General features: G+C 47.2%; 1 protein-coding gene across 2 annotated transcripts in view; it reads left to right on the plus strand.

Moving 5' to 3' along the window:
* Window positions 1-23,040: 23,040 nt before the first annotated feature.
* SLC22A16 (solute carrier family 22 member 16) overlaps window positions 23,041-27,016 on the plus strand; it is a 35,558-nt gene continuing 31,582 nt past the window's right edge. Inside the window, exon 1 of one of the 2 annotated variants that reach the window (XM_030490802.1) lies at window positions 23,041-23,320. In XM_030490802.1, the coding sequence (XP_030346662.1) occupies window positions 23,271-23,320 (50 nt within the window). In that variant the 5' untranslated portion in view covers window positions 23,041-23,270. The remainder of the gene's footprint in view (window positions 23,321-27,016) is intronic. The other variant, XM_030490801.1, reaches the window with a different exon arrangement.

The raw sequence follows: 27,016 nt of genomic DNA on the forward strand, positions 1-27,016 counted from the left end.
ACAGCTTCTCTGGGCAACATGTTCCTGTGCCTCACCACCCTCACAGAAAAGAACTGCTTCCTTTGATCTAATCTAAATCTACATTCTTTCAGTTTAAAGCCATTCCTCCTAGAACTATCCCTACATGCCCTTGTAAAAAGTCCCTCTCCAGATTTCTTGCAGGCCCCTTTAGGTGCATAGGTTTCCTATGTCTTGTTCCTCTCATGCACATATCCAAATGTCAGCTAAGGAATAATTCATTTCCCAAAAATGCAGTGAGAAAACAGGATACCGTGTGTAGCCAGCATAGCTGTGCATACTAAATGTAACAGTGCTGAGCATTCATAGACCAGGTTTCAGTCTTATGCCATGTACCGCAGCTTAGGATGTTTGGGGCCAGACATCCCTCCTGTGTAATATGATGGCTTCCTTCAGCTGGGTGCGGGACCCAGCTCCGCAGCTGCTGGTGGGCAATGCACCAGACTGAGCTCCTCCCAGCCAGAACCATCCCTCCTGCACGAGGAGGGCAGATGTGTCAGCCCCTGCATGGACCATGGCACCCATCTGATGTCGAGGTTTGCTACTGTGGATGTTCGCACAGTATTGAGTGAGTCAGTGCTTTGAGAGGGTTTGGAAGTGGTGGGGTCAGTGCAGAGGTCCCCTCTTGGGTCCTGGCTCCGGTGGTGAATGCAAGGGGTGGTGAATGCAACGCACCATCGTGGAGTGGCTCCAACTGCAAGACCCACGTGCTGAGATGTGGAGATGATCCAACCCCCAGGAGCAATGGGCCCACTTTACGCAAGCTGTCAGCACATGTTGCAGGCAGTGGGCGTCTTGGGAAGGTACCAGAAGTACCTGGGGTGAGCTGGGACAGGGTAGCACTGCTGCTGCGCTGCTCTCCCATTTGGGACAGAGAGGGTCTGGCGGTGGGGTCTGTGTTCTCAGGTGCTTTACAAACACCCTGGCACTTCAGAAGAGTTCTGTGGACCCCCTGGAGCCCGACTGCAATTCCCACCCCTGCAAATTAGAGCATGAGCAGCTGAAAGCATGAAAAGGATTGGAGCCAGAAGCAAGGTGCCAGCCTGCTCAGCGATGGGCATGTTGCGCACTGCCTCTGCTCCCCACATACGTTGCTCCCGAGGGCCTCCAGGCGGGAGAGGCAGAGGTGGAAGGTGCCACGTGAGGACCAAGGTGACGCACTGAGCTCCACGGTTGCGTGCCTCTGTGGGGTGTGCCTGCAGCACCCATCTTCCAACATGTTTTAGGCACCCATGTTTCTCGGAGGGTCTGATGAGTCCCACATGTGGGCGAGGGTAGGACTTTTGGATGTTCTTTGCAGCGTGCTCTCCTGCTTCTCTGCAGTGCCCCAGGTCCAGGCCTTGCTTTGCTGCGTTTGAGGTCTGTTCCACAGGAGTGTCACACGGTAACTGTCAGTTCACTGGATCTGGATTATTTGGGAGGTCTGATTCCATTCGGTGTTTTTCCCTCACTCTGTTCTCACTTGCGAGGCTGCTCTAAGCTTTGGCTAAAATGCCCTTCTCCATACTGTGGCTCACTCTGCCCAGGCCTGCACAAATCCCCTCTTCCCCAGACACCTGGCAGCCTGCACCTGAGGAGGGGGTTGGACTAGATGATCTCCAGAGATCCTTTCCAACCCTAATGATTCTGTGATACCATTTTGTGGCTAATGGTAGGTGCATTTAAAACAAAGACCATATTCAGAGAGCCCTTGGGTGGTGTGCTTCACTTGGCTTTTATTGCTGGGGAGGATTTTCTGCTGCCAGTGCTGCCTGGGCCCTGGCTGTCCTGGGGCGCTCTCTGACAGCTCTGGTGTTCGTCCATCAGGACATCTAATGTTACAGCATATTTCAGAGCACGGCATGAGCCCTCTTGCGATTACTGTCTTCAAATTTTCTTTGTGGATGGAAGCATCATGTGTCTTGTGGGAGAGTACTGGAGAAGCTAGAAAGAAAATGGGAGGGAGCCAGTCAGTTCAGCAGTACGGCAGACATCATCTGCTGTGAAGCTGGATCTCCTGGATCATGGAGGTCATGAGTCTTGCTGAGGAAATGCACCTCACTGACCTGCAAGTCAAACAGAAGGGGCTGATGGAAAATTGGATCCCATGGCCATGACAAAAGTAAGTCTGCAGATGCTGTGCTGATGCTCCTGGTGAGGTGAGTTGAGGTTCATGCAAGCTCTCCATAAATCATGGAGGGTTTATGGAACAGAAGCTCCATAAATCATCCGCTGGGTCGGCAGCCTCCTTCTGCCAAGGGAGGGAGGGGAGACAGCAGAGGGGCTGAAGCAAGAAGGGAGTCTCTGGCATCATGTTGTGGGGCTGCAGGATGATTTGCTGCCTCAAACGACAAGGAGGGGCCTGTCCCTTGTGCTTTGCAGAGGGGGACCCTTAGCACCTCACCAGCATCATTGTCTTGGCCTCCTCCCTCTGCAGCCCTGCCTGCCCCATGTGGCAGCTGCTTTTGGGGGAAAACTATCAGCAAAAGACCTACACTGACTCAAATGACTTTCCCAGTGCAGAAGAGGGCAGGAGCTGGGCCTTTCTGGGAAGGCCCTTGAAAATGAACACTTTTTCTTCCCTTTGCAGGTGCTGGCAGAGAATGAGCATGGGGTCACTTAGGGACGATGTGAACAAACCCTGCCAGATCCCATGAGAGGGACTGATGTCCTGGGAGGGGAAGAGAGGTGGGGAAGGCTGGCAGCCTCAGGGGTTGCTCTTTTCTATCCCATTTATGATCTGCTGATTTCCACCTGGCCGGGGTCCGAGCCCACATGATTCATGTTCACATGGGCAGGTGGGAGTGGCTCCATTATTTTGTTTTGAATCACCCCACATTTCTCTGTCACCAGAACACGCTTTAGCAGTTGTGTGTGTGTGTGTGCACACGAGACACAGCGAGCCTGGTGGGAACATGCTGGGCTGACTTTGTCTTGGCTTGGTGGACTTGGCAGTGTTGGGTTTACGGTTGGACTCGATCTTACAGGTCTTTTCCCCCCTAAATGATTCTATGACAGAACTGTGAGCAAGTGCCGTTCTGCAGGAGTTTCTCCTGGCTTCTGTTTTTCACATGAGGTTCTCCAATGAGGAGTCAGGAGCCCCTTTTTGACTGTCCACTGGGCTCTTGGAACACCAGCGTGCTCATTCTGCTTGTTGCATAGCTGGGCAGTGTAAGCCTGCAGCAGTCACTGCTGTTGGAGCTCACTGGTGGTGGGGTCATCACAGACCTGTGGTTCCCACCCACTGTCCAAAGACAAGTAGAGCAAGTCCATAGAAGGGCCATGAAGATGATTAGAGGGCTGCAGCATCTCTGCTATAATGACAGGCTGAGAGAATTGGGGTTGTTCAGCCTGGAGAATAGAAGGCTTCAGGGAGACCTTAAAGCAGCTTCCAGTATCCAAAGGGGCCAACAAGAAATCTGGAGAGAGACTTTTTACAGGGACATGTGGTGACAGGACAAGGGGGAATGGCTTCAAGCTGAAAGAGGGGAGATTTAGATTGGATATTAGGAAGAAATTCTTCCTTTTGAGGGTGGTGAGGCACTGGAGCAGGCTGCCCAGAGAAGCTGTGGCTGCCCCATCCCTGGCAGTGTTCAAGGTCAGGTTGGACAGAGGTTGAAGCAACCTGGTCTAGTGGAAGGTGTCCCTGCCCATGGCAGGGCGTTGGAACTAGATGAGCTTTAAGGTCCCTTCCAACCCAAACCATTCTATGATTCTGTGATTCTATGACTCTATGATTCTAAAATCTTCTTGCCTGTTGTATTGTCAAGTGTCAAGGAATGAGTGAGTTCTGACCTGTTTAATATAGAAAGTCTAATTAAATCTAGCTGCACGTGAGCAGGGCTGTGTCTGGCAGCAGCATCTTGGGATTTGGGAGGCGGATTTGGAGTCAGAAGGTGGGATTATCATTTCACACTGCTGTGCCTAGGAGAGCACAACTCTGAGGCAGCAACTTCATTTGGGAGCACAGCCAGGCCAAGAGAGACGTTCATGGTATGGCTCACAGCAGCAGTATGACCGTGTTCACCAGAAGCTGCTCCTCGCAAACCCCCTCTCAGGAAGGCTGTTGAGAGCTCCAGAAGCAGCCTGAGCCTGGGAGAAAAGGGCCTGAAATCTGAGCCACTGCTGACCTGAAAGCACAGGGCCATCTGGTGCAGACAAGATGTAGGGCTGCCCAGGGCTGGGCTGCAGCAAGCTGAGGCATCGGGGCAGCAAAGCTGTCACTGTCCCACACCCCAGCTCTGCTCAGAGGAGTGGTGCCCACTGGGCGCTGCTGCAGGGGTGGTGCTGTCCTGGCTCAGACGAGCTGGTACAGTCCCCGTGGGAACATGAGTAGAAGAGGAGAGGTGCAGGTATCGTGCACTCTGTGCAGGCAGAGCTGGTCCCTCGAGGGCTGAGCCGCAGCTCCTGTCATGCCTGGAGGGGCGAGCAGCCCCGCAGCTGCACTGGGAGCGCGCCAGCCTGCCTGCTGTGTGCGTGCAGGCAGGGTGGAGGTGGTCAGGCTGGCGGATGCTGTGGTCAGCAGTTGTGCCGTGTGCCAGCCAGCCCCTGGCAGTGCCAATGGGAGGGCAAAAGCCCACTGGTCGTGCTGGTTAACCAAAGCCTGGGAGAGACACTTAACTCCTCTGAGCTGCTACGTGTGCATCTGCAAGGGGAGAGCCACAGTGAGAAATGAGCACCTAGGCTCTGCACATCTAAGGTGCCAGAGAATGAATAACGTACAGGCTCCATATGACGCCCTTTGGCAACTGGCAAGAGTATGTGCAAGCTGGAGGAGGGGGAAGAGCCATGAAGCCCTGCTGCCCAGCCCAGCAGCCCATATCTGAGTTGAAATGGCTTTGGAGCCAGTGCTGTGCCACTGGTACCAGTTGTGGCTCCCAATGAGCCCGGGAGCGCTGGGGCACAGCCAGGCTTTGCAGGTCTGCCAACAGGGTTGTTCTTTAGGAAGGTGGTGCTGTTTATCAGTTAGGGGGGGGTGTTTTATGGGTTTTTCCCTTCTTAATAGTCAACTACGTACAAATGTTGAAATTCACATTTCTCGGCAGGGGTTTGGCTAAATGCTTTCTGTCACACGAACGGCAAACAATTTGAGCACAGGTCTGAGCCAATTCCTTTCCTAGAGCCTTTCGGATCAGGCTTGTTACTGGTTTCATGGGAGGCTTCAGAACAAAGCTGTTGCAGTCTGACTTTGTTTTTGCAAACAGCTGCTTGAGAATGAAATGTCTGTCCCTAGCCATTGCCATTTTCCGCTTGGTGTGTGTCTCTGCCAGCAGCCTCCATGATATTTTGGTTTTGTTTGCCTGTATCCTGGGCAATGCCCAACCAGGGTGAGTGGGTTCAGGGGCCCTGAAACTGAAGTCTGCAGTGTAGTATCTGTTCGGTGTTGACACAGTGTCTTTGATAACGGGCCCCTTTGTCATTACATAAAAAGCAATCTTTAATATCAAAGGTTGATCTGAACAGATAAACCTGCACAGGGTTTGAGGCCTGCTCGCTCTCTCTCCTAAATTTTAACATAGAAGTGTTTCTCTGGGCAAAATGGCTATCAGGTAGCTGAGTGCTCTCTTCTGCACACTGCTGGTGTTGGAACCAAACACCTCTGTGCCGCCTCAGCTGAACACCGTCTCTTTCTTGTCCACCTTCTCACGGCGCCGTGAACACGTGCCAGCATGTTGTTGCACCCGCACGTCTGGGTGGTTTGGATCAGTGCTGCGCCTAGTGTGGGCACAGGTGTGGGGATGGCCAGGGAAGGGGCAGGAAAGCTGGGAGGAGACCTTTCTGCTGTTTGGATGGGACCGGGGAGCTCAGCAGCCAAGCGTTTCTGGCCAGGACCTCTGTGGCTGGTGGGGACCTCTGCCAGGGGTTGCCTGCCATCTGCTGGCAAATCCCATGGGATGGATGCAGCCCAGGAGGGAGCTGGAAAAGGAAAGCTGTTGTGGTTTGGTGGTATCATTCTGACCAGAGACGATACTATGTTTTTCTAGTAGGGCGAGGTTCTGGGGGCCCATCAGAGTATGATTCCAGCTGGCAAGGCTGAAGGCAGCATTACCATCCAACCTGTTTCCATAACCTCATCGTTCTGGCCGGGCTGCAGAGAGATGTGGCCCTGGCAAAGCAAAGCCCTGAAATGCCTGATCTGCATTGCCTGGCGCTCATGTTCATCCTGGTGCTCTGTGTCCAACATTTGCGTACCTCTAACAGGGCCCACAGTGACCACCCCAGGGTCAGCCTGTTCTCTGCAGAGTTTCACAGCCCCAAGCTGTGCTGGATTCAGGGCTATGATGCTTTCTTGCCAAAGCAGGCATCATCAGTGCCTTTCCTCTGGGGCTGGAGGAGAATGACATGAGGATGATCCTACAGCAGAGCATCAGCTGCAGGGCCAACAGGGCAAGGCCACAGAGGTGAGTGGCCCCTGGGAATGAGCCCCTGACCTGCCCATACTAGGACCAACGCCAAAGCTGAGGCTGATCTCCCTCAGGCTGGAAAGGAGCTGCTGGCTGGGGCAGGCAGAGCAGCGAGGTCTGTCTGGTCAAGGGTGAGCAGGCAGCTGGGCACTGGCAATGCGATGAGGTAGATGTCAGTGATTTCAGACTGCCTGACTGTAAGTTTTGTGCCTCTCAACAGCAGTGCCTGAATCTATTTACATACCAGAGTGCTCTTGTGGTCTGGGGCCCAGGCAACCAGGCAAAGAGCATCTGTACGTGTTCCTGGTGCAGAACAACAACACTGTGATTTACAGCAAATGCCTCCCTCCCCCTATCTCTGCCATGGAGATAGGCAGTGTTTTGCCTGTCTTGCTGCTTGCACAGGGAACCTCTTTTCCAAATTACTGAGTACGTATTTTGGCTTTTTCATGTCTGAGTTGTCAGATAATGCTGGAGACTAAGTTAATGCAAAGAGCAAAGGCACCCCAAGAGCCTAGCCTGGCGGGTCAAGCACCATTAGCAGCAGATTTGACCACATGAGCATCTTGTCAGCGATGAGGACACTGGCCGGCCCAAGGCAGCACATGGGGGGCTTCAGCAGGAGAGCAAGAACCATCCCCTGCGCTGGAAAGCACTGCTGGTTGTGCTCTTGGCTCAGTCTTGCTTCCCACTCTATGAAAAGCTGGGCTGAGATAAACTGCTCAGCACTGCCCACCATGGCCACAGCTCTGGTGTTTATTTCTCTGTTCCTTTCCTTTTTTTCCCCCTAGGACTGGATTAGGCTGAGTTTTGTGGCTGGGCAGCCTTGGGTAGTGCCGGGCCCTGGTTGTGAGCAGTGGCAGTTGTGTGAGACACATTTTGGTGAGTTTTTCTAGAAGTTTGTGGCATTCCAGTGCATCTGTCCATGCAAAACCAGGCAGTGAGTCTGCTCTGGCCCTTCTGTACTTTTTGAACCATCTCTGAATTAAAGCTTTGTGTGGGCAGCTTGGAAATGAAGCCAGGAGTAGTTCTGCTACCAGGAGATAGGCATCCTTGGGTATCAGCTCTGGCTGCTGCAACAGTCACTTCTTTAGCCCTGAGAGTTACAGGAGCCAATACCTGTGATGCTTTTTGCTCCATTTTAACTTTGATTTTTTTATCCACAAGTTGTCCCTGTCTTTCTGACTCCTGTCTTGCCCAGGTGTGCTAGCTATGCCTCTTTTGTAATCAACAAATCAACACTTGAAAACACAATCTCATCCCTAACCTGGAGAGCGGATTATTACTGATGACTTAGAGTTCTCATCTGGCAGCAGCAAACCTCACTGCAATTGCTTTGTAACAGCACCTGGAGGCAGAGATGTGGCTTTAATGTAAGGGAGGTATTTGTGAGTGGGATAAGTGCTGCAACTATAAAAAGAAGGAAGACCCTGTTTAATGAAATGGCCTGTACTATGTATGTGTGTGACATTTGCTGTAAAGCTGTGAAAACTGTCTGTCTTTCTTCCCAAGCTGCTTTCTGGCTGTGTTTCTGTATACCCCCGATTCGGAGCTGTTGAAATAGTTCTAAACATTAGGGGTATTGCACAACTTGAGATAACGCTGCCAGTCTTGCTCAATGGCAGAGGGATAATAATGGCAGGCTCTTACAAAAAATACCTGTAGGGAGAGATCCTGGTTTCATTTGCTTGTTTGTTTAAAGCTGAACTGCCATATTTGCATTTGTCAGTGCCAAATTCTCTTGCTCCCTCTGCCATATAACTGAATGCTTGTTTAGTTACCTCAGAATGCAGCCTGAAACAATTCCCTGCTTCATGCAGCTGAGGAGAAAAGAACCCATACATTTTCAGGAGATACTTTGGCAGTGAAAAGGGTAGGTGATGCTCAGGGGGTTGGCATCTCACATGCAGCTCTCCAAGGAAACTCAGTGTGGGGGGAAAGGAGTAACAGCACTTCTTTGCTTCACTTGCAGAGCTGCAGACTTACTCTGCTTTCCCTGAGCCACCTCTCGACCCATTATCATTAGCATTAAAACCCATACCCTATTAATCGCTGTCATTTTTAATAGAGGGTTTTTCTGTCCTGTGCCAATAGAAAGGGTGTCAGCCCCTGAGCCCTTTGGCAGCGGCACGAGGGCTCCCATCGACCCAGTGGGTGCTGGCTCCCGGCCCAGGACAGCCGCCGCTGCCAAGAGCCACGCTGCTGCTCACGCTATCCAAGTGAGAACCCGATAGCAGGGCAGAGCCCAGGACAGCTGCAGCAGTCACACACCAGCGCGCCATTTGGAGACTTACATAGCGGCACAAAAATGAGCTGCCCCTTAATATAACTTATTACAGCCAGCTAAGCCACGCTTCGCAGGAGAAAATTACATCCTCTGCCATGTATCCTAAAGCTGCTGCTGCATCAAGGCGTTCTGAGGGCAGAATAAGATCTTAAAAATACATCAGACAAAATGAAATGCTTTTCTTATAGTGTCACAGTAATCCCGATTAGGGCTATAATGCGCAAATATGTGAGATACATGGTTTCTTAAACAGGGGCTGTTTAGGCAAGCGTTTCCTTGCCGTGCCTGCTGGGAATACAGCCTCGACAGGAAAACGACATTTGCAAACAAATGAGCAGAGCGACACCAAGTCTCATCTCGGAGGGAAAGTAGCATTTTGATATTCTGCACGGGGTTTGGCCAGGGCTCATAGTTGCTGTGTAATAATGACACCAATCATTAATAAATCTGATGCTGAAATGCCACGGGTCGGGGCTGTCTGCATCCCTGGCATGCGGCGGGGGCTCAGAGTGGGAGCTGCTCTCATGGCAGATACCTCCCTGAGAGTATTCTACAATGGATACATTACAAATGGCAAAAACTAAGGGATAAGAGGGGTGACTAGTAAGAGAGCTGAGAGGCATGGAGGTCATGAAAAAACTTCGGTGCTGAGAGAAGGGAGGATGAAGGTGTCACAGGTCTGGTGCTGCTCCTGCTGTGGCGCTGGGACCGAGTATCCTTTGGCGGTGTTTCCACCCCTTGCAAACAGCTGGTCCTCTCTGGGCAGAGGCAGCATGGGCTTGGGGCTTGCGGGATGGGGAGTGGGATGGTGTCATGGTTTCGGCAAGGATGGAGGCAGGGGGCAATCAGGTCCCTGTGTCTCACAGGTGGTGAGTGATTTGGTGGGACAGAGGGAAGGCAGAGGGGATGGAGCCTGACCCAGGCGACAGCTCTGAGGCTTTGCCCAGCAGAAGGAGCTGTAGGCTGGCAGGAAGAACCCCCATGTACCTGCATGGAAGTGGATGTTGCTGGTCTGGGTCCAAGTGCCTGGTCTGAGGACTCACATTTCCACAGCCTTGTACAGAGCTGGGAGGAGATGCTGCTGCAGCTCCCCACTGGCCCACCTCTGCCATCAGTCACGGCATTGTGTGATACATCTTCTATATAATCATATGGAGCAGTTTGCATGGGGAACATCTCTCACAAGCAGCTCCTCCTGTGCCTGTGTCAAGACCACCAACTTCCGATGATGAAGGTTTGAAGCCCCCCTGGCACAGATGGTTGAACCTTCATCTGTACCAGTCCCATCCAGGGACTGCAGGATCCAGGCTAACTGGGAGTGCTTATCCCACCAGACAGCTTGAGGGGTGTTATTCCACAGCAGGCTGCTTAGCAGGATGCACTTGAGTGAAAGTTCTTCACAGGCTAGGCACATCTTGTAACATTATGGTACATCACACAGCCATGGTGAGGCGTTTCTAGCGGCATCTGACACTGTGGCAATTGATTAACAGCAGCAGGTGCCTCTTTAGCCTGAAGCTGCAGTTTCACCCCAGGCCTTTCCCCATAACCTGCTTCTGATGTGATTTTTCTGTCGAATGTATCTGGTGCTCTCACTATTTTATTTTTTTTTTCACTTTAATGACTGCTTTTACTGCTCTCACCAGAGCCATTTGCCAGCTGCCGCAGTTCGCTGTTCCCCACACAGGCAGGAGAGGCTCAAAGCAGGACTTCATTCCACAGAAGGTGAGAAATGCACAGGCTGGGGCTGCTGGCTGGCACTGCTCCCTCACGAGGGTGCTCTCAGAGCCCCAACTGCTCTTTTCTCTCCCTTCTGGGCCTGGTCAGCATAATCTCAGCCTTACCGCTAAGGGCTGGAGTTTCTGGGGACTGATGGCACTTCGTTGTTTTATGTCCTATTTCTGTATGCGTATTTTGGAGGTCTTTCTCTGAGGTCTGCCTGGGTGGCTTTTGCCTCTTTTATGGGATTCTAAAATTATCGGCTGATGCTTATTCTCTTGGTTGGGTGAAAGGTCTACAGCCCCTTGCTAAATCGGAACGGTTCCTCTCTAATTTGCGTTTCTGTCTTCGTCAAACCCTAAAGAGAGAGTGATATTTTGAGTCCAAATTAGTTGTCTAGAAAGTGTACTTTGAGAGAAAAAACATACCGCTAACTGTGCAGTAGGTAAGGCCGAAACCCAACAGATAGCTATGTCGGCTAGCTGTGGAGATTTAACCGAGGCCACTGTCTTCTCAGACGCTCATTTCACTGGGCTACGTGGGTTGTTTTTGTAAGAGGGAGAACTGATTTTAAATCCCTGTTTTCATAATAATGTTATGGGCTCATACTGGTAGTATCTTAATGCCCCATGCAAACTAATGAATTGAGCCCAGCATCTTGTGTTCTGAGTTGTGCCCTGCCCTCCCTACCACAAGGTGTCCACAGGTTTGGCATCTGCTGTTGAAGGCCACAAGCTGGACAAATCCCAAGCCATGAAATACCTGCACAGGCTGGTGGCACTGAAGCCACAACCTGGAGCACCTGTGGAATGGCTCCAGGCAAACCAAGGATGATTTAGTGAGGCTGTAAGGTAATTTCTCCAGGTAATGGAGATAGGAACATCTAAGAAATGCACCTGCCAAAAAATGGCTCCCAGCTGAATGGGTGAGAGTCTTAGGACACCAATGGTCCCAGGACAGACAAAATGATCACACATTTAACCCACAGAACTTCTGGGAGAGGAAGATCAGGCCTGTAATTGGAGCAATAACAGGGGAAAGATTTGCTGTGGTCCATATTTTTTCAGGCACTCCTAGCGTGCCTGAAAGGCAGCCGGCCATGTGGCTTAGTGTTAGGCAGGAATTTCTTATCCTGCCTCCTGTTGCCTGTGCTTAAGACCACATCATTCACGACCACACCAGTCTTGCCCAAAAGTAAATGATAGATCAATAAATCAGGAATGACAAAAACGTTGCCATTGCAATTTCAGGCAGGGTTTAGCCAGATCTGCTCTATCTTTTTTTCTTTATGATCAGGTTAGTTGTTGCACAAGAACAGCTCTGAAGGCAATTTGTAAGAGCTGGAAATGTGAGGGTACATTTTCCATAGAGGACTATGCAGATCAGGGATTTACACTGTTTTTTCACTTGCTGCAGAAGAGCAGTCTGCAAAATAGTGGGAGCTTTTCAAGAGAATGTGATCATCAAGCACACCTCCAGGATTTTGCTTTGTTAGAGATGGCAAGGATGTTATTTGCATTCTCAGCAAGAAATAATTTTCCTTTATCTCTCTGGTGCCCAGACTGTGCAGCTTCTATGAAATGCTGTGCTCCTCTCATGCACTTATTCAAACACACACAAAGGATCACACCAGGAAGCAAGTGATACAGTTGAAGTTGCAGGTTTTGCAGCCATGGAAATCTAGCCAGGATCCCTGAGTGATGGTGGCGATATTAGCTAGACCTCCAAAATCAATGTCTGCACAAGCAAGGAGTTCTCTGGAGCCTGACTTTCAGATTTTTATGTATTTTTTATTTTTCAAGCTCTCCTCAAACAGGCTACCATGCTGCCTTCCTGACTCTCCAGTGAACACACTTATGCTGGATGGAGATAAAGTATCACCATCTACTGGCAGCTGAAAGGATAACGACAGAACATTTTAGAAGGTAATGAGATAAAAGAATTGGCTGTGCTTTTGCCAGGTAACCATGTGAGATGCTGCAGAGAGCCCTGCTCCAAGGGAGGGGAAGGTGGCTTTGCACTGCCTCACCTTGCAGGTCCCCCCTCCTGAAGCCTCCTTGCGTGCATTAGAGCAGCCGAAGCCTGGCAGGGTATTTCTGACTCACCCTTGCTGTGGTTGCACCTGCCCTTTGGTCTTGGGTGCAGGAAAGAGTGACGCTCCTGGCACTGCATGACATACTGGGTGACGCTCCTGGCACTGCATGACATACTGGGTGACGCTTCAATGGGCTGGACCAGTTGTGGTTTGGTTGTCTGGAAATGGAAATGAAGGCTGTGGCCGTGAACCATTCTACCCTAGGAAGCAGGCAGCCCTTCCCCACTGGAGCTGGGCTCAGATGTCTGGACAGCTTCCAGGCTATCCCAGCCAGGTGTCAAGTACAGGCAAGATTCTGTTTCGGCTATGCCCTTAGCAGCAAGGTGACCAGTGAATCCAGAGCAGAGGTGTGTGAAGATAGGAAGATGCTATTTGCTGCTCTGATTCACACCTCTTGATGGGTTGTTGAGATCAGACAGTGATGTGACAAGCCGCCATGACCTGGAGGAGAGGGAGGAGGTGGGGTCATGTCCTGGTGGCAGGGAGAACGCTCCACAGCCCACGACTTTGCTGCTATCCTTGCCTAAAGTTGGGAAAGCAGAGCCATGGCTTGGCTTGCACCCTCTAGAAGTGCCCTAGGGGAGTTGTCGGGTCCCACAGCCCAGGCACAGCCCTCAGCAGGTGAAAGCATGGGTGAGCATGGCTGGAGACAAGGATGGAGGGAACAATGCTGCGGATAGGATCTCTTTGCTCCCATAGCTATCAAGTCCCATCCACTGAAGGCAGGAAAAGGCAATGGTGTATAGGCACTGGCGCTGAGATGGACCTGTGGCATGGGCACACTTTTGTTGAACTGAGGGCGTGGAGCCCGTGGAGCTGACCACCAGCAGCATGCAATGAACCACCCGCACCCACCTGGGCAATAACTTCTCCAAGGGGCTGCTGACAAGTCCTAGCCTATCTTTGGCCAGTGCTCACTGGGATCTGTAGGGTCTGGGGGAGATGGAGGAGAGGAGCAAGGGAAACGATGGGAGGAAATAGAGTGAAGTGATATCAGAAAGCAGCTGGGAAACTGGCTGAGAGAACAGCTTAGGATTTCATGGCAGTGGTCATGGATCTCCTTCAGTAGCAGCAGCTCTTGCCCTGTTTCCCCAAAGTATTTATGTGACTTGGCCTTCTAATATAACCGTACCTTTAGTTTACATGCAGAGCATGTCAAGGTGGTAGTCACCCTGGAGGTTACAGTGCAATGTAGGCTCACATCTTTATTCGCTGCACAGTCACTTCCCCTACTTGCTGGGTGGGTTTTGAAGCCTGGGCTAAGCTTTGTGTTGCTGCAGCTGCCTGAGACAGCAGGATAGAAACTGCACACACATTTGTGTCACTTGTCCGTAAAGATGCACAAGAGATGTGTCTCTTCTTCCCAAGCTACTTGGACCTGTTGTGTTGAATACTTTAAGAGGAATTCCTAGGAACACCAGCATCCAGCAGATGTGTCATGTGGGCTTCTAAGATAGACACCACTGGGCTCTACTAAATCTTGACATTGCCGGTTAAAAGGCAATCTGAGGAACGAGGGACTAAGAGTCACCCTATGTTTAGGTGTTTTGTGCTTTTCGTTACTGAGGACATTATGACTTCTCTTTAAGCACCATCATCTCCCCCCTCTTTGCAAAAGGCTATCATAAAGCAAAGAGAAACACCTCTGCGCTTCAAGAAAATACTGTTCAAATCCTCTCTGTCCATCCGCCACTGCTGTTTCCCTCTCTTCAGTCTACTGTTCTGGGCATTTGCAATGTGCCACAGCAACCACAGCCTGTGTCCCTTGCCCAAGCAGTGCCTGTTGCTCACACTGTCCTGCCTAGGACAAGAGCCCAGCAGCTGGTGGAGCAACTGCTGAGTGAGGAGGAAGCAGGTTGCACTGGGGGCCTCCTGGGGCACCGCCACAGGGCATTTTAATATTCTGGCTTTGTTCCACCTAGCTACAAAACTCCAATATATCAGATTTTCTGTGAAAGGGACTGCAGCCTTGGCTCTGGGGAAAGCAGAAGGTCTCAGACCATGGAAATCATGGGACTGTGGGCTCCTGAGGACTTGAAAATACGGCCACTTGTGTTGCTGGGTGCATGACTGCTTGTCAGGCTGCCAGGGAATAGTGCTGAAGGACTGTTTAGGACATGTGTGGGCTTTGCTGGATCTGTGTCAAAGTCACAGCCTTTCCACAGAATGTTTCAACATTACTGAATTGGCAAATTCTAATGAAAGAAATGTTTCGTCTGATTTTATTTCACTAGCAAAGGGACACAGCCTGTCGGAACAAGCCCTTTGGTAACATATCCAAAGCCACAAATTTGGACTTTCTGTCCCCTCTGTCTCTTTCATGAGTGCTTCAAATCAATCATAGTTTGATGTTTCTCAAATAAGAAGAAAATCCAAAGCCCCATTATTTTACTTCTTTCATTTCACAATTTTCTGCCCTTTTTCTCCACCTGAATTGAAGCAGCGGCAGAGGATGGCAGACCTGATTCCCTTTACCTAAGTTTTTGTCAGGAGTAACTGTCCTGGGATGATTTTTGTTTGTATGTTGGGGAATCTTAGAGAAGCATGAGATGTATAAGTGGTGCACGAAATTATTCCTTTAGCTTCCTGAGTTGCTGGTATTACAGCTGTCAAAATACTGAGTGGTTTGGTTTTGCAATCAAGTGCTTGTGTTAAGCCTTGTGTGTTTTAATGATGCCCTTCAGAAAACTCAGATGTGTATCCTGTGCTATTTGTTCTGAACAGAAACAATATTTAGTACCTTAAAATAATTCCCTTGAGAGGACTGGAAGTCCTTGAGCATGTGCAGATTTAGTTCGGTCCCTCCCGAGTCAGCCAAGCAAATTCAGAAGTAACAGGAGCAGCATTCTGAGTAATCACTGCTTTCTGCTAGAAATCCCACATAGGCCAGCGTGACAGGGTGTAGGAGGAATACTAAATAAACTGTTCATCCCAAAGGCTTGGCAAGAACTTGCTGAGCATACCTGCCTCACTGTGGTCTTTCAGCGTATAGCAGGCATCAGCACATCCAGTTAAAAGACAAACTGGGTCAACTGGGAGGAAAGCAGCTACAAAAAAGGAAAAGAAAAAAAATAGGTGCAATCCAGGTCATTTCCACTGCAAGGTTTAAAAACTAAGTGTATTAAAGGGACAGTAAAGCAGCAGAAATGCTGTAAGGACATTGCCTTTGCTACAAAGTTCACGTTGTACTTCTTTAACAGCAATGTTTGTCCAAAGAACACCAGGACTCTACAAATCTTGAAGAATAACACATACCAATTTCAGAAGTGAAAAGGAGGGACAGCTTCAGCTGGCACCATGCTAGACTAGTGGTGGTTTTTGATAGCTCACTGAAGGGAGGCACTGGAAATGCATAATTTTTCGGTGCAGCATGTGTGCTATAGAGTGTGAAATTCCATCTGCTGTGGGACTCTCTATGCAGACATGAATTACCTTGTGCAGGAAACTGAAGAGTCACAGTTAAGTGCATAGTTCCCAAACTTGCCAGCAAATTTTGACAAAATGTGTCATTTTTCTGGCCTCTGTTGTCCAGGAGTGGTGGTGTGCCTGCAAGGAGGGATAAAACCATGGCTTGGTAGATTTCTCCTGGAAGGTCCTTGCTGTAGTGGCCATCTGTGCTGCTTAGCTTTGGCGTTATCTTCACCTACTCCTGCTTCCCTTGCACTACTTCTGTGTGGAAAAAAACTACCTGGAATATTGCTTGATGAGAGTGGCTCTTCCATACCTCTTAAGAAACAATGGATGTGGCAACAGGACTTGGTATGAGGTTTTCTACGGGGTTGTGCTTGGACAAGGATGTACAGTTAGAATTTGGATTTGCTTTCTAGCCATTTGTGGATTTCACCTGGCTCAGCTTTGCAGTAATCTTTAAAACTGTAAAGTGTTTACATAGCCAACATCAGCCTGAGATTGGACTTCCTGAGTGAGGCATGCTTGCATGCGTCTTTGGAGACTCAGCTTAACAAGCCTCTTTTTGTTTCGGCTCTTCATGGCCTACATAGAATCAGCAGTGAATGCAAATTCACCTGTGGAGTTTTGTATCCCTAACTGGTATGCAGAATGGGAATGATTCTATAATTGTGTGTAGCAATAGCTTTTGAATCTGTTGGCAAAGCTGTCCAAAATTTTTGCCTTCAAATGGGAATTTTTAATGAGAATATCTGACATTACCTGGCTGCATACCCATGCATAATCCCTGTCTGATTTTTGCCAAAACACACACAAAATATATCTCTCCTTTTTAGTACCTCTCCTTTCTTGTAAGGAATTGTTTTTTCTCAAAAATTTCAGTTACGCTTCATTGTTCTTCATGCTATGTTAAAGTCATCTTACATTAGGAAATTAGCTACAAAGTAGCTCCTGCTGACGTATGTAATGTAATTTCTGCTTGTCTGCTTTATTAGTCGAGGTGCTATTTTGCAGTATACAGTACACACAGTATGTATTCCAGACCCCTGAGGCGTTTGTTCTTGGCATCCTTTCTCCTCTGAAATCTGTGCTGCCACTTCCTCATTGCTGAGACCACCAACAGACATGATCTGGAAGTCCAAAATGCAGTGGTTTAAGACACTACTGGCATTCAGGTCCAACCCATGTTTCTGCCAACATAGACAGGGCCAAATAATATGAAATCTGTACCTCAGCCAGCTTGTTTCACAGACCATGTATTTGCTGAGGTATGAAGCAGAGGGCCATGGAGCAGACAGCTGGTATTGGTATCATCTCTAGTCACTTCATTTAAATCTGCCAGATCTCTCTTGATTCTGTCCTTGGTTATCCATGTTAAATAGCTTAAGCTAACATGATATTCTGCTGGTTTTTTTCTGCACTGTTAAGAAGCCACAATGCTTGTCTGTGATGTCCCAGAGAACACCCAGTTGTCAGAAAGAGCTCCGTGTATCGGCATGGAAGCCGTGTAAGGAATTCAGTAATTGCTGGCATGGTTTAACTTATCAACTGCAACAAAAAACAGCCTCATCAATTTTCTCTCTGCATACATTTATAAGATAGAAGGCACTATTTGTATGCCCGATCACTTACATAGAAAGGATATAGAATTTCTACTTGTCTTATTATCAAATTTGATAAATATCTGTCTATATTAGAATATCCCTGTGTCAGAGATTATCTATATCTATCTATCTATCTAAGAAGAAATACATCCAATTTGATGATGCTTAGAAAATTTCAAGAGGTGGAGAATTTCACCAATTCCTTTGATTGATGATTCCAGTAGTTATTTACTACACTTTCTGCTACGGACATGGACCTTGTTTCTCATTTCAATGAATCTGGCTTTAATTTTCAGCTTCTGGTTTATGTTATCTCTGTCTCTGCTTAGTGTATAGGACCACTTAGTAATTGTATTTTTTTCTTTTTCAGGTTCGAATACAGCATAAATTCTAGTCGCTTCTTTATTTTATTTCTAACAAGATTACAAAACAGAACTGTGAGCTCCCTTCCCCCTCTTCAAAGCATTTTCTTATGAATATCTTTTATTGGTATGCAGAAAACAGCAAAACATGGCCAGTACAAAATGCAGGATATTCTAAATGATGTGTATTCTAAAGATGCCTTTACTGTTCCCCAATTGAATACAGACTGGCTGTTTTAGGAGGGCTGTGGGGAATTTGCAAGGCCACGTTGTCACTCTTCTGGTCACACTAATGGTGAGAAAGTTGTAATGAAAACCTTGGAGCAGACACAGCTAGAGAGAATATTGCCCAGACTTTGCCACCGTGCCCCCAGGTGTGCTTTCTGATGCCATGTCTTTGCTAGTATGTGATCACTGATCTTACAGGAAAGAGGGAAACATACTAAAATAATAATAATTGGAACAAATCCAAAGATGGGCTTTTGAGTGTACCATGTTATGTTTAATTAGAGCGCTCTCTTTGGAATTTCTCTTTAAACTTTTGCTAAATGTATTTTTAAGATGTCTATTGGATTTCTCTTTTATAAGGCACCCCTGAAGAACTCTATTGTAAAGACATCATAGAGTTTAGCTCCTGCTTTCCCTAGAAGGCAAAGTCCATGTGTATACCCTGTAGCTGTAGACCAAAATGGAAACTATGTTCAGATAAATTCTCATTGCCAAATTCCTTTTAGACTAGTGCGCCTCTGTTACCCCAAAGAGTTTATATGGAGTAATGACTTGTAAAGCTCTCATTGTTTTCCTGCACATTCAACTTGCTTTTCTGAATTTCTGAATTCTTTTTAGATTATTCAAGAAGGGTGTTTATTCATACTGGACCAGTAAAGACAGTTTCCATGATGAAGTACTCTGTTCACATGTATTCACCATCTGTATGGCTGCAATAACTCCAGACAAAAGGATACTGTGGAGGAAGAGCTCTTGAAAATGTGAAACTGAAGTAGCCCCCACTGAAGTATCATGATTGGATGTATCATTGCAGATGTCTATAGTACAACTAGGAGACACTGTCTAGGCTTCCCAAATCCCATCTGGGCCTTTATTGCACTGAGTATAAATCCTGAGTTCTCTAGAGGAGTCTCTTGTGATTATTTCAGAGTCCCATTCAGGAGACAGTGGAAGAAAAAATATAGCCAAAGCCATAGCAAATCACTTTGGACTGCTACAACTGCCTCGTGCCTGCCTGGTCTGTTGCTTGAGTAGCAGCAGGGGGAAAAGAAGGTATATTGAACACGTTTGTCATGTAGCAGCTGCCAAAAAAACACTCTCAAATCAGAGAGAGGTTATGGCTCTGGGAACGGCTCTAGTTCTTTAAGGTTGATGAGAAAATGCTTGGACTGTCAAGAGGAAACAGGGAATTGCAGGGTTCCTTCCTCATAGTTCAGGAGAATCACGAAAGTTTTTGCGTAGCTGGGTGCACGTGCTGATCTGCTCTATCAACCGACTTGCTGCACTACTAACCATGTTTTTATGTCTGTTATGTGTATAACGATACACAAGTGATTGCAATCTAATTGCAAAACCCCAAAACCACTGAAGCAAAACTCATATAATGCCTTATTTTGCTTTCCAGAAGACAAAAACATCTGCATTACTTCACTACTTTTAGTGAAGACAAGATTTCTGCAAGGTTTTTTCAACACCAGTAATTCAATGGCTGACAGACATTTATGCAAGTAAGACCCATTTGGGGCTTACTCTCTAGAAGCTTCCATTGTGTTTGCATTGATAAATACATTTGCAATGGTCCTGTAGATTTTCCCTGGAAGGAATGAGAAATGGGTAACTTCACAACAGCAGGTGAGAGAAGATTACATTCAAGTTATGCTGTGGCTGATTTTCGGTGAGGTATCACTAGTGTGATAAAAGCAGACACAGGAGACCACTTAGGGATGGGCTCCACCTGCATGCTTAACTCGAGCGCTGGTGGCAGTAGTTAGATCATTTGTTTGACACAGCTGCAGTTCCTGACTCCTTGTAAATACTGCTCCTCAGCTGTGGGTTACAAGCCTTGTGAAAGGGAGTGGGGGAACAGATGGGTCAGAAACTAACTCCGTTTAAGAAGAGTCAATGGAAAGCTCTTGGCAACACTACCAGTTATCTGCCATCCACACCACTTTGGTGTTCAAGGTTCAGCTGTAATTTGAAGCTCAGTGTGCATGTATGAATGTATCAGAACCATGTCACTGACATGTTCCTTGTATACTTTTCATATTTTGTTGATACTACAATTTGACTTCAAAAAGGGGAGACCAGGAACAGCCCTTGCCAGTAGATGTCAGATTTTTCCTAGTGGGAATGACAAACTGAAGGAGGTAATTTTGTAAGCTCTGTCTTCTCCCATTACAAGTTAAGATCACTTTTTCCTCAAGGATTGCACAATATTAAACGGCTCAGTTGAAAAACGGCCTGCTCGTGAGTGCCAGAAATTAGGCTAAACCTGTAACTGTAGGTTTCCTTGTGATGAGCCATTACATATTCCCCTTGCAGGATTAAAAGACCAACATTTTAAACCTCTGGAATACTCTGAAGAGTGTTGTCTGTCGTGGACACCTTCAATCTTTCCATCCCAGTGGTTTCCAAAGACATTATAGGAAAGGGATCATAACCTCCTTTCAGCTCTTCTGTTAATAAAAGCCCTAAAATTCTGGAGTAAGTAGAGCTTGGGTGTGGATAGTCTCGACACATTTTAATTATAGGTATCTTTCATTTCTTCTTTAGATGTTCCCTGTATTTTCTGTTGCACAGAGTTTGTCACACAGCACAATCCTTTGGAAAGAGAGCCATGTACTCTATGTGAGCTGTACTATGACTATTTCTAAGTGACTGCTGTAAAACAACTCAGTGAGGAATAACAGTGACTAAAAGCATAGTTATTACTTCATGTAGCACTGGTGTAAAAGGATAGGAGGGAGGCAGGCGTAAAGCATGTTGAGCATCTTCTCAGGCTTGAAAGGTACAAGGCAAATTTGTGACCACCACATGTTTAAGAGAGCAGACATTGCAGACATGACATTAATAACCTTTGCAAACGCAGACATGTGAAAGTTTGTTATTAACTTTAATAGGAGTATAAATTTTCTTTCTTAACTCTGATATGGGCAGTAAAGTCATGATATTATCAAAGGCAAGCATAGAGAGAAATGTGTGCAAGAATGCCTATGAGAGATTCCACAGAGAAAAAACTATTTGTGGATCTTTTTAGGTATTAAAAAAAAAAGGTGCTGAAAGGGATTTATCTATTTCTCTCCTGCTCGACTTTTACACCAAAAACAGATATTCCCTATACCATAATGCTCTTGAAAACTGATGAATTTACTTGCTGTAGGAGACAAGACACTAAAACCAGGCATATGAGCAGCAATGCAGTATTTAACTGGAATGTTTACTATTCATTGATGTTTGGTTTTACAAATAACTATTTAACTAGTGTGGCTCTTTGCAGAAAGAAAGGCTTTGTTAAAGTACCAGTGCTGCATTCAAGCACATACCATTTCAAACCTGGAAAACATTCTCCAGAAAAACCCCAGGATGATTAAATTTAATGCTGATATTTATGAGGTAAACCCCAAGCAACCAAAAAATTCTTACTGCAAGCAAACAAATCTGTCTTTAGACTTACTAGTTTACACATCCTAAGAAAGAAACTGCAACAAACTCTAGGCTCACTGTTAAAACTTTGCAGATGCACAAAGACTCACGGTAGCTGTGAGGAGCACTCCTCTGCTGAACTTATTATTCGGATTCCTGGTTGTGTAATGTGTTGTTTGCTCATTTCTCTGGTCTGGTCAGGAGCCACTCAGAGCCAAGGAGCCTGAGGAACATTTGCTTTTTCCAGGTCTACACTGGAACAGATTGTCACCCCGAAGCCCCAACATCTGCTCTGTGCAGAGGAACAGTTGTGGTGCTTGCTTGGTGCCAGAGCCTCTTAAAGGCACATTTCCTTGTGAAACCGTGGAGCCTGACACCCTGTGAGGTAGCAGAAGTATTTGGGTCAGGTTTTGGAAAAGGAAGGTTGACTTCCAGTGGGTTAACAGGGGTTTTACTTCTCAGCTTCTTCTGTGCTTCCTAAAAATGAACTATGTATATAAGAAGGTTGAATTGACTTGACTTTTTTGGTTTTGTTAGTTTTGGGGATGGTTTTTTGTCTTGTGGTTTTGTTTGTTTGGTTTGTTTTTTTCCCCTGTGTTTTTCAATAGGGCATCCCAGAAAGAGCTCATGCAATCTGCTGGGAATGTGTCTTTCATCACAGAATCATAAAATTATTTAGGTTGGAAGGAGACTTTGGACAGCCTCTGATCCATCTCCTCACTCAGAGCAGGGACGACTTTGAACTTGGATCTACTCGAGAAGGGAAAACAAGTGCTGTGGGGAGGAAAAACCTTAAATATGAGAGCTGTATCTGCACCATTTTTTTCTGTATCTTGCCTAATTCTCAGAGCTGAGAGCAACTGGGCTGCTTGAGCCTAGCTGTTCCAACAAAACCCACTAAGTACAAAGATCTCCCATTGTAACCCACTTTGCTACTCCTTAAACAATTTCAAATTTATTATCTTGGCGTACTCTTGGTAAGACAGAAAAATAAGTCCAAACATAATTGAGGCTTTGTGACAAACTGGAGTACTAATGACAGTCATACAGATACGGGACAGATTACATATTTTACCTTTATTAAATGATATTATTTTACATTGTGTTCTGTAACTTTGGAAAAAACCAAACCAAAACAAACATGTAATATATCCAAATAACAGAGCAGATGATAAGGCTACTAAAAATAATTAACATTGAAGTAATGTCCTGGGGAAAAAATTGATTATAACTTCCTCTAATTGAAAACATCCATATGAAATACGCAAGAACTTAAATTACATTACAAATTATTGCCACAGGAGGATGTAAGCATATAACTGCCTCCTTAATTTTCATTTTAACGTGGAAAAAAGAGATGCCGCCCGGCGGGGTGGGCAGAGACCCACCTTTCAGAGGGACCTGCCCGAGGCACCCGGTCTGGGCGAGAAGTCGAACCACCCGCTCGGGCGGGAGAGCTCTGAAGGGGACAGGAGCTGTGTGCCGCCCAGGAACGCCTGCCCCGCCCGGTGCTCAGCCAAGCGCGGCCGCGGACCGGCTCCGCGCCAGCGGCGGTTGGCAGCGGGGTGGCGACCGTTATGCCCGCCCCCGGTCCCGCCCCGCCCGCTGGGGCGGAGGGGCCGCGGGCCGGCGGGCGGGGCGCTGGACCCCACCGGGGCACGGGACGGGACAGGGAAGAAGGTGCGTCTTCTCCGCACCGGCGGGACAGCGACACCGAGGCTCCCGGGCTGCTGCCGTGCCGCCATGGCTCCCGGCTCCGAGCGGCTCTTCGACTCCCTGGGACACTTCGGCAGGTACCGGCGCAGCCCCGTCCCGTCCCGAGCGGGGACCGCGGCGGTGGGCTGCGTCCCGTGCTCCGCGCACACGGGCACCGTCACGCTCGCAGTCACGCATCCGCACTTAGGGTCTGACGGACAGCCACGCCGCAGGGGAGCAAGCTCCCCCCGGGACTCACAGGCACACGGGGGCTGGCGCAGGGACACATCACCGTGTGTGGCGGCGTGTGCTGCAGGGGCAGGCACCCGCACCGACCGGCTCCCGCACCGACACACACGTGGGGGCTGACACATGCATTACACACGTGCACACACACTGCACACACACAGGCACGCAGAGGAGCAGGCACATGCGCTACACACGTATTAACGCACACACACGGAGAACTGACACACACTCTGCAACCCGGTGTATAAACTGACACTCTAGAGCTAGGCACTGATGCATCTATTCGCAGCATTCTACACCCCCACCCCCATATATAGTCTTCTATACACATGCTGTGACCCATGCATATGCTGACACAAGCTATGCATGCACCTATATATGCCACTTTCACATATGCATGCACACACTCGCAGTCACACTAGGCTCACACACCTGTAGGCATTCATACACACTATTTATGTGGGCACACATTCACATACATGCACTCTTAAAACACTTAATGTTCACACGTTTCTTGCACATGTGAGTGTGCACACCCCACCCCATACACCTCCCCCCCCCCCCCCCCCCAAGTCCCAGGCCTGAAACAGCCTGAGCTCTTCAGGGGTGACAGGAGGTGTAAGCAGTACGTGTAGGAGTGTTGTGTGCCAAGACAGGGTGTTTCTGCACAGAGCCACAGGCTTGCGTGTGGTAGATAGCGTGTTTTTATTGAGGTTGGGCTTGTTGCATGTCGTACATAGATATGGAGTATATGTATGCATGTTTATTGGCAGGGGATTATCTGCACGGTAAATGGTGGGTTGCATCGTGGCAAGTTTTCTTCAATGTGGTTTGTGGCTCTGATGTGTGTGTATGCAGACCTGGGCTAGTTAGATGGGATACCCATGCATGTGGTATGGGTGTGTATATGCTTCTGTAGCTGGTGTATGAGACTCTGCTTATAGCAGGTAATGGAGAGGCAATGTTTTGCAAGGAAATGAAATTTTAGAGGCTATGAGCTGTAAGACTAAGAGGCACACATCTTCACAGTGGCTTCTGTCCTGTACTTTCATGATGCGCTGATCAGCGTGGATCTTGCAGATGCATATGCCTTGGAGCAGGTGTCTGGAATAGACCAGTGTGTCACAATTTAGCTACAAGCTCAAGCTGTTGAATTGCAATGTTGTGCTTTCTAGCTCAGACGCCAGTGGGCTAGCCTAACCCACACTGTTGATCTCCTCTCTATGGGGGTGCAGGTGGGAGCAGTGTTTCTAACAAGGCCTGGGAGCTCCTTTTTAATGGTAGAAGTGCACACCTGAACTCTACATCAGAAGTGGCCCTAGTATCATGTGCAAGCAGTAGTGGTGGGTATCAATAACTTCTGCAGATACCTAAGATGGAAAGACTGTTTCTTTGCTTAACTAGGACCTTTGCTTAAATTACATGTTTGGCTAAGTTGTGATTTACAGGCCTCTCTGAACAGTATCTCATTCATTATCAGTTGTGGGTCAGCAACAAAACCTTGTTCTGTGTGAACTAGGAGAGAAATCCTAGCAATCAGTTTATTTCACTGTTGCTGTTGTTCTTTTGTCTTGCGTGGTCTTTGTGGAAAACAGGCATTTGACTCTGAATACTGAAATAACACAGAAGTAGTTTTTCCTAACTGCTGAAGTAGTTTTCCTACTTGGGAACATTTATCTATACTTCAGATAAAGTTTTCACAACTACTTCTTGCAACTAAAGGGAGAACAATTGTACAGTGATAACCTCACATCTGAGGGCCAGATTATTTGAGATGCAGTTCAGTAGGGTTTGCATAGGCATCTTAGGCTCATGGCTGTTTGAGATTTCAAAGATCATGTGCTAGAAGTAAGTGTAATAGTAGCTTATGGTGGATGTACCTATTTAAGAAAATGTAAAGTCTTTTTAATCCTTCAATACTGCTAGATAAATGATTACACTTTGCATAAAAAGTTGTTCTTAACTGTAACTATGAAGTTAGTTCTGATTAGCTTGTATTTATGCATCATCATGACTGACAGATGAGCGATCATTTCTTCAGTTTAAGCATTTCTTATAAGGCCTATATAATCTATGCATATATAGATTCTGTAGATTTGCCACAGTCAGATTCTGAGCAATCCCACTATGACTGTCAGTATTTTGAGGCTTCTTAAAATCTGACAGATGCAGTAAAGAATGGCCAGCTGTTTATGTCTATATAAATATATATATGGAGAGAGTACATATGCTTTACATATATATGTAATGTATGTAATATATAGCTATATAAACATTATTTTCATACACATAATATATAAACCTTTCACCTTGATTAAGATTGTGAATTTTGCAGAATTGACATTCATATGGATGCCAACAATATTTTGCTTTCCAGTTGACTATCCTTCAGAAGTCTCAGTGATGCTGTAGGTCTTACAGGGATCTTGAGACTGGGGTCTTTTATGGACAACCATAAATATGTAATGGCTTCTGTATCCTTTGCCATTAAAGGAAAACTTTATGCCTGTCTTTGAATTTGACATGGGTAGCATCTGTGGCCTGAAAATTCAAGGTTTTTTTAAACCTTGTTCTTGAGTCTATCTCTGGAGCATGAGATCATTGCTCGCTGTCGCAGAGGTGAATGAGAAAAAATAGTCCTGACTGCCTCAAATGGCCTCATCTCTAATGTCCTGCCAGGCATTACAGCTTCCAATTTACCTGCATTGAACTGCACCCTACTCCCATGCAGCAGTTCCTGCCCGACTGTGCTTATGGGCTCTCCCTCTCTGCGCCCTGCACCCTCCCCAGCCCCTTTCTGACCACCCACTCGAACTGCAAACACCCGTCCAGGGCCTGTCAGATAAAGAAACCGTTGCCACCGCAGGCAGGCCCCCGTGCTGTGAAAGGGGCAACATGACTAACGGGTGTAAGGTTGGCAGCAGAATATGTGCGTGGTGGGGAAGTGTGCCTTGGAGTCCGGCTGGCTCACACTGCCCATCTGTCTAGTTCCCAGGTAAGCTAAAGGACTTTTACAATAACTTTAGTGACTTTAATCTACCATCAGGACACAGAACTTACTTATCTGGTTGCTTATGAGAAACAGGCTATGTATATTGCAGCTCTGATCCACACCATGACAGAGTGCTGAACGGAGACATGATCTAATCAGGAATAGCTGTCTAGAGAGAAATCTAGTAAGGTACCTCTTATTGTAAGTGTGGGTGAGACTAAGGATTTGATTTCCCAGCTGGAATGTCTGGTAGCTATGAGATGCAGCTTACATGATATGTAGAGTTTTCCCTGTGATTTACAGTTTTCAAGACTTGGCTTATACTTTAGTTAAAAGCAGGTGGTGAAAATTTTTAGGGAGAGGGGGAAAGATTGAGTGTCATTGACACTATTTCTGGGATTCGTGGTGAAGTATTCCTAGACTCTTTTAAAGGATTGCCTTTTATCTAAAAGTATTCTGTCTTTTACAAAGTTGAGTAAGTTATCCAGATTTCCAAATGCTGGTTTTATAATGTATTTTACAAGCAGTTAGACTATCTAATAAATTAACAATG

Source organism: Strigops habroptila, chromosome 6 (genome assembly GCF_004027225.2).
Source record: "Strigops habroptila isolate Jane chromosome 6, bStrHab1.2.pri, whole genome shotgun sequence".
Classification (NCBI taxonomy): domain Eukaryota; kingdom Metazoa; phylum Chordata; class Aves; order Psittaciformes; family Psittacidae; genus Strigops; species Strigops habroptila.